The 12253-nt window shown below is 37.2% G+C and overlaps 1 protein-coding gene across 2 annotated transcripts in view; it reads left to right on the forward strand.

Moving 5' to 3' along the window:
- Positions 1 to 12253, forward strand: part of NRG3 (neuregulin 3) — a 412334-nt gene that overhangs the window by 386930 nt on the left and 13151 nt on the right. For both annotated transcript variants that reach the window (XM_042788554.1, XM_042788559.1), the window contains exon 7: positions 6779 to 6906. In XM_042788554.1, coding sequence (XP_042644488.1) covers positions 6779 to 6906 — 128 coding nt within the window. The remainder of the gene's footprint in view (positions 1 to 6778; positions 6907 to 12253) is intronic.

Consider the following 12253-nt stretch of genomic DNA (forward strand, 5'->3'; position numbering starts at 1 on the left):
GTGCAGGAAAGCATGTAGGCAGTTCATAAAATATTTACGAAACTTGGCAGATTGGAGGGGAAAAAGAAGGGCAGGGGGGTATGGTGAGGCAGCAGAAAATAACTTTGAAATGGTATTTTGTGGGAATGGCTGAGTGGCTCCCCATCAGAGACCAGAGATCTGCCCCAGGTGTATCTGCTGGGTGGGAAAGGGAGTAGGCAGTGGCATGGGGAGGAGAGCGCTGGCTGCTCGCTCCTGCGGCTGTGCTGCCGCCGTTCAGCCGCTCACTGCCCGGATGGGACCTCTCCACCATCCCCATCTGCACCTTAACCACCGCATGGGTTTGGGGAGAAACCTTATTTCTCTGCATTTCCAGAAGCCAATAAAGAAACTTAAATAAATTAAGGTGATTATTTTCTGGAGACTAGTCCTCCAGTCTGACATTTTGTTTTATGTAATCCTGGAAGCTGCTGCTTCTCCCTCTTCAAATGCTCCTCTTACATGGGAAAACCATCTTGCTTCTATGTCACCTTTCTCTCTTTCCCGGAAACATTCTCCCATATTTTTTTCCTGCCTGTTTTGAATGGAACTGGTGATGCTTTCAGGTTTTTAACCCTGCTTTTTCTTCTTCTACAGAGAAGAATGCATTAGTGTAGACCTGAGAATAGTTGCATTCGTTATTCTTGATGGCTATTCTAATAATGTCTATTCTGAAAGAACCATCAGATTTTGACTCAGAGCTTTCTAGATTTAGTAAAGGATACATGGATCTTTTCAAATGCTGTGTGCTCTAGAAAGAGGTTTTACTTATTTCCCAAGGCCCGGGGTATAGCAGATAGTGTTTCAAGTGGTTTGTGGCTGTAAAGAGCTTGACCAATCTCAGTAAAGTACTTTTTCTCCTCATCATTCCTTTTTTCTCTTTTTACTCTTGACTGGACTTTATGAAAATAATTATTTTTCATTACTTACTTTCAAAGCCAATTTTCAATCATTTTTTAAATGAAAGAAGCCATGTGAATGTATCAAAATTGCTGTTAACAAAAAAACCCCACACATTTAGTTTTTGAACCTAGTATTAAAGTGAATTACAAATTTGCATTTTATTCTAGCCCAACTCATTTTGCAGCCATTTGCATTACTGCAGAAGGAAAAGAACTTCATACTTCAGTCCCCATGGTATCCAACCTCTACACCAGTTAATGTTTCTTTGCAGTAGTGTGATTTTAACCATATACATGGTTAAAATCTCTGAATGCTTGCTTTTAAATCACTCTCCATTTGTATCAGAATTCTCATGCTGCATCGTAGACTACAGGTTACCTTTCAGAAATCCTTATTTCAAAAGGCAATGTTTAAAAAATGGATTTAAAATGTTGGACATTCCCCCCAAGTTCATTAGACATCCATATGGTAGGATTGCTCTTTCAAGTACAGCAACAGGATATCCAGGAAAAAAATGGAGCTGGCCAACTGAAAAATGTAGGATTTTTAGAACTCATTTAAGAAGTTACTCTCTTTGGGGTTTTTGCTCTCTCTGATCATCAGGGTAAACACAAGCAAGGAAGAATGGCTGCATCCCAGCACATCCCTTGGCAAGCCCTGATGTTGAGGAAGAACACAAGGAGAGTTAGGCGTTTAGGTTAAAACATGGATGCCTCCCTTTCATTTGCTACATTGCAGGGAATAAAGCTTGCTTGCTTTGACGATATTTTGAAGTATCATATGCTTTTCCTTTTCACAAACAAATGCATTACATCTCCCCACTTCCTTCCTCTGCTCAGTTGTGATTCTGTAAAGTGAAAATAAAATAAAAGGGTTAGATTTTGTCAGGACAGATGTATTCTCTCTGAACTCCTACTGCTTATAGCTGGTAGTTGTGTTCACCTGTGCCAAGTCTATTTCTCTCAGTATCAATTCCATTATTTTGTTATTTAAATTAGATGAAAAATACTGTACACTGTAATCAGAGTTCATAAATAACTGTTTGAATACAGCTCCTAGTATTTTTCCTGAATATCTTTCAAGTCCGTTGCTTTTCCTAAATATTCTGACAGCAACACATTTAATTTCTTGCTGTTTTCTAGTGTCTTGGATTTGGGTACTAATGCACTGGTAATCTTCCTATAATTCTTCAGTCAGGAAGAGACAGATGTACCAGGTATTGATGCAGGATCTTTGACAGACACAGAAGATTCACATTTACTTCACTTAATGCATGACACTTAGGACTTCATAGTATCATGTACCCCTTCCCAAAAAGATTATATTATCTTCAAGAGATATTTAACGATTGTGCTCCACAAGACTGCAGCAAACAGCCCAATGTCCTCATAGGCAAAAGTAAGTAAATTGTCATTCTCAGCTGTGAAGAGGGTCCCAATACAGAGAGTGGCCCAAGTAACGACAGTCACACCAATGCGGCTACATGTCGTCCCCCTCTATTGCCCGTATCACTTGGTTATATACCTTGCACAGCAAGCACCCGCTGTTCACGCGCCCCATACCCCTTGATTATTGGTCATAAGCAACTTATCACGCACCCAAAGGCAAACTGTGATAGGCAAGCATCTTGTGGTTTGCTGCATACTTGTGCTTAGCTTAGCCAGATACATAGCTGGGAAAATTCCTCATTAACAGATACAGTTCCTCACAACACAGCCCTTCAAGGTCATTCTCACAACACAGGTGTTGTCAGCAGTCTGATCTCAGGCCTGGATTGTCCAAACCCTGCAACGAAATATCATGACCATTCTCTGTCAGAAATTCTGCTACACAGCTGCCCCTTGTACACCATGCAAGGGGCGAGATGAGGTGTTGTGGCCCTCCTTTTGTCTTTCTGTAGTTCACCAGTCTTCATGAGCCTTAGTTGTACTCATGATTACTAGGTCCTTTTTCCACCCTGACTAGAGAGTTTCTTTAAATTCTTATAACTTGACAAACGTCATGGGGAAAAAAAAAAAAAAAAAAGGTAGCTGAAGCATTGCCATTTCTTTACCAATCCTGAGAGTTGTCATGGTTGTTTTAAGTGGCCTTTTTCACCTTTGTGGATTTTAATACGTTTTCCCATAGTCCTAAGTGGATATATTAATTGCCTATCACTTTCCCTCTGAGGTAGTTAATATGCCTTTCAGACAGTAGTGTGTGGTTTCACTTTTCACTACACTTGTTTCTAATAGCTTGCAATCACTAGTTCCAGGTTTCTTATATAGTGAGAGGAAAAAAAAAAATGCTTTTTTTGTGTCTTGTTGCCTTTTGTTGATAGTAGTAAGAAATAAATTATTTTTAGTCACTGTGATAGAAATGCAATTAATATATATTGAGCAACAGACACACTTAAATCTTTTAAAAGACTGCTGTGAAGTTTTGCCTGAGTTACAATGTGATTTATCAGCTAAGATCAAGAGCAAATTTCCCATTTCTATATCGCATGACTACTTAGGAAGAACTGCCAAAATAGACAAACTTTAATTTACTGGCCTTTGTCTAGAGCTAGTGTTGGCAACAAGACTTATAGAGCATATGGAATCAGCTATAAGGATGTTAAATATACCACCTGATGGGCTTCTGTGCAAGGTCAACCCATCCAGAAAGATCACTGGCTTTTTACCTCCTTGAGGCACCCTCTCTGAATGTAATTTAAAGCTGACCCCTCTGCCTTCTTAGTCCTTTATGAAATGGGATCCCCATATCACATCTCTTCCAGTGCCACATGTGTTTCTGGACTTTTTATTATTACTATTTTGGGAAGATCACTGAGGAGGAAGAGCTAAGTAAAGATGGAGAGAGGGATAGGTGTTTTGTTTTGCATAGTACTAAGAGAAAAGTGTCAACCTATTCTGTAGCACTTGAGTGACATTGGTTGTCCATGGATTCTATGTTTTAGAACAGAGAATACAAGGCATGGAGCAGGGGAATTGTGTGCTCACAGTCGTACAGTAAGCCAGTGGCAGAGGCTGATTTCTTGTCCCCTGGCCAACTTTGTAGATTTCCATAATATTAACTAGTGAGGGGTAGAATTTTGTTGTCAAAGAGTTGGGTAATTGTACATAACAGATGATTTTCTCCATGAAACCATGAAAAAATGAAAATTTTCAAAATGTTTTTTTTTTTAATGCTATCATTATTCTTTAATTTATTTAGCCGTAGGCATCAGCATTTCTCAGTAATTGCTCAAACAAGCACAAATAATTAAGCAAGACAATAAAACCATAAAAAACCCAAATAACATAGATAAGCTTTCAGTGATGCTTTCAACTTACTGGAACAGTTCTCTGAAAGTGTTTCACAGCTTATTCTCTATCATCACTGAGTATTCAGCAGCTCACAACAGTCAGAAGGCTCTGCAGACCTCAGCCCAGGTGAGAATGGGTCTCTGGAAGCAGCAGGATGGGCTTTGCTGGGATACCAATGGAGAGTAATCCTATACTGTATGCCAGGGGATACCAAGTGATACTGCTGTAAACTCTTTACAGAAATCTGAAAATATTTTTCTCAGAGATGACCTCAGGGAATGGGTGTGGTACTTACTGTTAAGCTAAAGGAGAATAAACCCAACTGTGTTTAAATCTATTGAAATGTATGAATAATGTGATACATTCAAATAAGTTCAATTACGTTGTTCAAATTCTTTGTATATTCACACCCTCAACTTAAATTGTGACTCACATTTTCATTGTAATTAATGTTTGGCTGTTATGGTAATTGGTAAATGGTGCATCTGAAAATGGCGTAAAAGTTTTTGGTCAGGGGAAAAATTATCCTTTGCAAGATGTGCCTGGGTGGTGCTGGGTGTTTGACCTTCAGTATAGTTTGCCAGACAGCATCAGAGCAGCTTCTGGGGGTCCTGGTTTTCCTCAGTTGTGATGAGGAAAGACTCTGTATACCATCACTCTGGCCCACATTCACCTTAACCATAGGTGCAGCTTATCTCTAGTTACCTTTCATGATTCACTTCATACTCATGGTCTTCCAAGCCATTTGGACCTTCGATTTAGTATCATAAAGAAACAAAAAAAAAAAAGGACAAAAATAGCTTCCTGGCAATAACAACCCTTTCTTTACAGCGCTCAAATTGATTTATTCAGGTCAGAAATCAAAGATAGTTTCATTTTTGCAGCTGGCAGGATAACTACTAAAGTTTAAAATCTTCACAGACATGAGTACCTTAAAAATCATACTGCTGTCTGAATATTTTATCTACAGCATTTACAAGTGACAACTATGATCATGGTAACTGAAAGAAATAAGACTGGAATATATTTCTTCTTATTATTTCAGTTGTGTTTGTTTCATGCATGCTGCAACATTTTGTGTATTATCACTCTTGTAGCTTTGCCTTTTGCATGTGATTTTGGCCCTGTTTATATGGATATTTCACACAACAGAAAGAGGGAGAAGAGCATTGGAGAAAAATTTGAATATCTGTTATTTTATCTATAGAAATTGGTCATTAGAAGTCTGAATAGATGAACTAAAATTGCATGTAACACATTTTTAAGAGAGTAATCTTGTATGACTTTTTGATTTTTCTGAAGTCTGGGGAAATGTAGATAAGGATAAGTGAGAATCAGAGAATAATTCTGTATTTTTAAGGAGTTATTGTTTTTTTATTAGACAACAAAATAATTATGGAGAACTGTGCTTTGAAACAAATCTTACTATCTTCTCCACAAATATTTATGCTATTGTAACATAGCATGGCATTTTTTACCACTGTGGGGTTTTTTATATTATTATTTTTTTAATTTGCATTTTCTATCTAAAATATTTGATCATGTAGTAGTTTCCACAATATTGGTTTATTGTAAAGATAACATGGACACCTAGCTATCTAGTACTAAAACTACAAATTCAATACAGAAAGAAATGGATTAAAGAAAAATAGACTAATTAGTTTTAGTGCAGGTCATTGTAATGCAACATAAAAAATCTGCAAAATGCAGTATTTTTCCTAACTGAGTGGAAATGTAGGTTGACCTCTCATATCTCTGAGATATTGCCCAGTGATCACTAACAAAATTGATTCTTCTTCTAAGCCAAAATGCAGCTTTTTTTATACTTTGACTTTCTGGCTCCATTCAGGATCAGAGACACAATTTTTCTGAATTTCCAATTGAATCACAAAGCAAGAAGAACAACATCTGTTCTTATTCATGTCCAGTGTCTGCTTTACAGACCTTTGTGTCTCACTATGAGCCCAGAGACTGCCCTACGCCTACAACTGTCACAGGAAGAATTATGTTTACACTGTTCTTACTAGCACAGATACTCCCAGGTCAAAACTTTCAGACTTGTTCAGAAGGGATATCTGGCTTTACAGATAGAATTCAAATATTTTTCTTACTTATCTGATTATACAAATGCTGCTTCAGTTTGGTTTTCATAGTTATGCATGCTGATAAAAGCAGTGTTTGACTGAAATCACCAAAGGACCCAAGAAGGTGCTGACCATCCTCTGAGATGTGTTTCTTGATCTCAGAGACTGCATAGATAGCCACAAAAACAGGCTTTTAGTCAAAGGGATCAGTGTTCCCTATCATTATGGGCAGAGCAGTCAGTAATTTTGCTACTAATGCAGATATCAGCATTTTGATGTGGAGAAGGTAATGGGGATAATGAGTACCAGCACTTTCTGCTATGTAAACAATAGTGAATGAATGTATTACTTGCAATGCCTAATTTTAATTTAAAAATGCATTAAAGCACTTCTTACCATGCTCTGATATGAATTCTGGTTGAATAGCATCAACAATGTACTTTGTCTTTTGTGTATTAATTAATTTTATTCTCTGTGCCGTAGTATTCAAAAACAGATAGGCATCCTGGGCCTATTCTGGACAAAGTTATGGAGTCTAGTTTTTCAGGCCCTCAGTCTTTCCCAGAGGCCTTGTCTCCTGACAGAGGAACCCAGCCCATCAAGCAACATAGGTAAGCAAATGTCTGTCTGATGGGAGATTTGGCAAGGTGGCGAGGGGTGTCATTGAACTGGTGATATGTGTGCAGGATTATCATGCACTGTGACAAGGAGAGATGCTGAATGCTATGGTATCAACAGAACCTCAGCCAATTCATTAAGCAGATGTCCAAGCATTTTCTTAGCTGTAGATATAAAAGGCAATAACAATGCTCACCAACTTTATCTGCATTTTGTGAAAGTACTAGAGGAAGCATTTAAAGACACCATGCAATCTGTAGAGACAGACCAGTGAATGAAACAACTGTAGTTTGAGAAACCATTAACAAGACTTTTCTTATTGATGTTCATGAAGTTAATGACTCATTTGCTGCAGCAAGACATGGTTACAAACTTCCAGCCTTTCTCACTCTTCAAACAAATAATACTTGAAATGAATAATGACTTAATTATGAACACATGGTGGCCTTTGAAAACTAGTCTTTAAAATGTTTGGATGGTTGTTTCCAAGAGGAAAAAACAGAGGAAAGTCACCCATCACTGGATGGCATTTGAATTACAATTCTGCTTATAGCATTTTTGGATGAAAAAGAGTGCAGATGCTTCATTACGGGACTAGAAACCAAACTCATGTCTGGTATAAGCAATAGTCTTGGGGAATGGCACTAGTAACATCTAGTCCAGAACACACAGAAAGAGAAAAAAGGCTGAGAAAAATGAGTTCAGAATTTTTTTAGCTAGATAATCTAGAGGGGAAGACTGATCTTTTAAAAGGATAATTTTTTAAAATTACTAAGAAGTCTGGGATTGCATGAGGTTATAATCTAGATTCTGTAGTATTTGGTGCATTTTCATTGCAGTCCCCCAATCAGCTACATGTTCCTTCTGTTTTGAACGAATGATTTGCTTAACCTACCAAAGTGCAGCATATGAGCCAGGAAGGGATAGCGGGGTCCTACCTACTTTTACCTTACTTAAGCTTTTAATTTGGCACGAAATAGTAATGGCAACTGTCATGTCAGATCCATTTCTTAGGGCTTATTCCTTATTACACAGAGATTTTCAAAATATGCTTAACAATTTTACTGAACATAGATGAACTCTGGGACTGTTGCCTAGAATGCTTTCCATGGAAGTTCTGGGGAGAATTTCATCTCCATTTAGTCAAAAGGTGAAATTCAGGAAAAACACAATGACATTTCCTTACCTTTAATAACATGATTGCAGTACCTAAGTTTGAAATATTTTAGGTGTTGTACCATGATATTAGCTAAGCTTCAAAATGTGGAAATAAAGACTGAAAATATTTCTTCTATTTATGAACGTCACTTAAAATAAAAGCTGAATGACACTTTAGATTCCCTGTTTTCCATAGGGAAATTACAGAATAAGCCACACTGAATTTACTTTGAAGTAATGCAGAATCCCAGATTGCTCATTTTAACACCTTTGCACACTCTCTCCCAAACAAAGCAAAACAAATCAAAACCCAAACAACCCAACAGTATTTGCAGGTGTCAAGCACAGGACTATCTTAAGAGTGTTTGCTTCAGAACTGTTTTATGCGGAATGACTAGCTTACTTTATAAAGAAACTTTTTGTAGTTTTATAACAAGATTTATTATACAAGGCCTTTGCTTTATAAAACATCCAGCAGACTTGAACTGTCTTATAAGACTTGTAAGGCTGTCTTTAATTTATGTACCATGGGATGATTTCCTAACGTATTCAGTTTTTTAGTTCCTAATAGTGTTCTATGTGGTCAAATATGGCCAAATGAGGAAACTTCTTTTTTTACTGGAATACATTTTGTCCTAAACATCCCTTCATTCCATCCCAAACGTGTTGTAAGCCTGGGAAAAGTACAGCAGCTCTTCTGGTTCTCTGTTTTATGCTGTTCTTAAACTATATTATTGTTTTCTTTCTGCTTGCTGTGGAAATGTTTTGTTCCACATCCAGACCTGTTTTCTCTGCTGGTGGTTTCAAGGGCGCTAATGGTGGGTGATAATTTCTTAAAAATCAGGAGCTGTCTGTTTCCAGATCCTAAAACCAATACAATTTTGGCCTGGCAGTAAGACTATCAAGGTGGGGAATCATTTAGGATTGCTGAAATTTGACTGACAGAGATCACCTAGCTATTTCACTCAGATTACTAGATAATAGCAATTTTCTGTCTCTGCCAACAGCAGCTGCATGCAAAGAGTTACTGCAGAGATTAAATTGAAAATTTGAATCTTCACCAAATTTATTCCTAAAGTATTTCGCCTGTATTATGCACTGTTATTATGGTAGAAGAATTTTACATCATCTGCTTGCATATGTAAAACAACTCAGTGCTGTCAGAACTGGAAAGTAACAAATGTGTTTAATCAGTAAACTTCCTCTAAAGTACACAATGCGCTCAAAATTTCATCTCAGATTATCTGTTGATTTTAGTAGGAAGAAAAGCTATACTGTCTTAATTTCTAACAGATAGAAACAAATTAGAGTTTTGTTAATTATGGGATTGAGTTGTGATCCCTTTGAATAGCAGTTTTCTTGGTAATTAGTCATCCTGACTTTCACTCATTGATTCAGTCATCATTGATTTTAGAGGGATTAATTTCAGAGAATACCATGATGAAAGCCAAATGCAGAGGCTTTCAGCCTAGAGCAGTTTTATTGTCTTACAAAAATGCCAGAATAGGATAAACTTCCTCTAAAATTTATAATAATTTGTGTTTGCATTTTTAATGAACTTTTAACACCATGACAACCACAGTAAAAACAATTTTTTTTTGTTTAGTGTTTTACTCTTTATGCTCCCAGTGTAGTTGATTCATTTCAAATTAAAAGAAAGAGTAAATTGAAGTTATTCTGTAAATAAGGCTATTGAATTTCAAAGAACAAGTATTGATAAACTAAAGCAACTAAGAATGTAAAGGCACAGGAAGTCTGAAAGGGAGAAAATATAAGGAATCTGATATTTTCCCAAGGAAAGAGCATACTTTTTTGGAGAAATTTACTAAAACTAATGCCTAAAAGGAATGATATGTAGGGAAGGAAACAGACTATATCACAGAGGGTAAGAAGTCATGCTTGAAGTGAACACTTTCAGGAATCATCAAGAGTTAAGTATTACTGGTAATACTGAAAGCAATCAATTGTTTTTGTTGCATAAAGGAGTACTATGCAGGTGGAAGCAAAGCTGATAGTGGGACAGAGATAATATATGAAGCAGCTAGGACAATCCTGAATGAATATATTCCGGTTTTCAGTTAGGATGATTGTTTGAGGACAAAGGTAGGATAGGAATAGAATCAAATGTATGAAAATAGACATTACTACAATCAAAGTGGAAGTAAAATGCAGAAATCAAAGCTCTTAAATCAAGATGGTCTGGTTAATATTGATCAAAGAAGTCTGGAAGGAGAACTGGCTCATGAAATTTCAAGTCTGGTAGCAAAATCAATCAAAATGGGAGCTGTGCCATGTGGTGATGGAATAGCAAATGTCAAATATTTAGGAAGAGGAAAAAATAATTGAAGTAACTGAAGACCTATTATGTTGAATTAGACTAGTCAAGGCTTTAGGACAAATGGGGAAGCAGATTCTTTGCACAGATATTAAAAAGGCTAAAAATTGTCATGAGGTTTACCAGCAGCAGTTCCTGCAGTGCTACACTGATGATTTTCTTTGTATTTGGTGTAGGTGAGCTAGATGTCTATACAGACTCAGTCAATGTTTGCTGTCACTTATGTCTAATGCCTTTAAAGGGGGAAAGTAGGGAATGGCAGAAAAACTATAATGCAGATACACAGAGGTGGTTAAAAGGGAGACAGTAAGGGATTACATTGAGAAGGTAAGTGCGGGGTTGAAGACATTCACCAGTGGAGCACTAATGGAGTTCTCAAAGAATTAGTAAATGTTGGGGACAAATTTTGTTTAGTGCTTTTGTACATAACTTTGGCACAAAAGAGTTGGAACATACTGAAAAAAATTAGTTAAACTATAGACTCGGTACAGATAAGGTTCTTAGATATAAATAATTAATTTAATAACTTTAGAAAGTGGCATAGCAGAGGTGGATTGAAGCTCGGCAGTACTAAATACAAGGTCAGGCATCTGGAAACTAGTAACAAAATTTAAGAAACAAATGAGGAAGAAAAGTTTCAGTATATACTACTTGGTTAAAAGATAGCCAAGTCACAGAATGATGCAGTTGTGCAAAAGATAAATCGGATAGGAGGAAATATTAATCAAGACATTTCCATCAGAATGTCAGAAACATTAAAACCAACTCATGAGACTGTTGTCAATTCATTTGAATACAGCATGAGAATACACCATTATCTCATCCGGTTAAAATGGCCTCCTGATTACTGTGGACTCAAATTGCATTCATGAACTAATATGAAGAATGAATAATCTGTGTTCTACAAAAAGTGTTAGAGAGTCTGTCTTGGAAGACTGAAAAGAGTATATGACTGCTGCTTATAAATACATCGAAAGCTGATGAAAGAAATGAGAAGTAAAATACCTATTTAAAATGGAGGAGTATGGTGGCACATATCATTGTAGTTTTAGGATGGAGGTTGATCATTGCACTACAGGGAGTATATGAAGAAGTTATGGCAGATGATGTACCTTTGAATGCTCTGTTCCCTTTTCCTATTGTATGTATCTCTCTGGTGGAACCAGGATGGTGATCAGATGATATAGATAGTATTGAAGGATTTATGTGGAGTTGCAAAGTCCCTGATCAGCCCTGCCACATTCTATTCCTGAATACATGAATATATAATGGAAGCAATAATGCTCCTCTTTCAGAGGAAATCAAGAGTAGATTTGTAGGTATAGGCTGGAAAGCTTCTCCTACATATGCAGAGGGAGAAGAGAGTTTTGCAGGCAGCGGGCTACAGTCCCACTCCATCACCTGGGCTGAGAACCTAACCAGCTGTAACAGTTCATAAACACAAGCTAGGAAATACAGGTCATTGTGCCATTGTAGATGAGATGTTTTCCTAGACAGTAGTCATGTACTGAGACAGTACATGGTTACTGTGCAAAGGCATGGGAAAGAGCGGTGTTTGAATGCTTGGGATGAAGGACACTATAGAGGAAAAGGGACAAAACCATTGTCCAGTTTTCTTATGCCACAGCTTTTTTGGCGTAATAATCTCCTTACAGTCTTAGTATACTCTTATTCACATACGGCTTTGTTGAAGTCCCAGACATTATGTTAACTTTCTCCTTCTGGGGAGCTGTCTGTAACACAGGCTCCAACAGACGTGCTCATTGTGTGTCATCTCATTCTTGTAAACAGTCTGACAAAAGGGCTTTGTGATACAGCATTATTATGGTTGCATGGTATTCACTGAG

The sequence above is a fragment of the Tyto alba genome, unplaced genomic scaffold (genome assembly GCF_018691265.1).
Source record: "Tyto alba isolate M040663 unplaced genomic scaffold, T.alba_DEE_v4.0 Super-Scaffold_1, whole genome shotgun sequence".
Taxonomy (NCBI): Eukaryota; Metazoa; Chordata; class Aves; order Strigiformes; family Tytonidae; genus Tyto; species Tyto alba.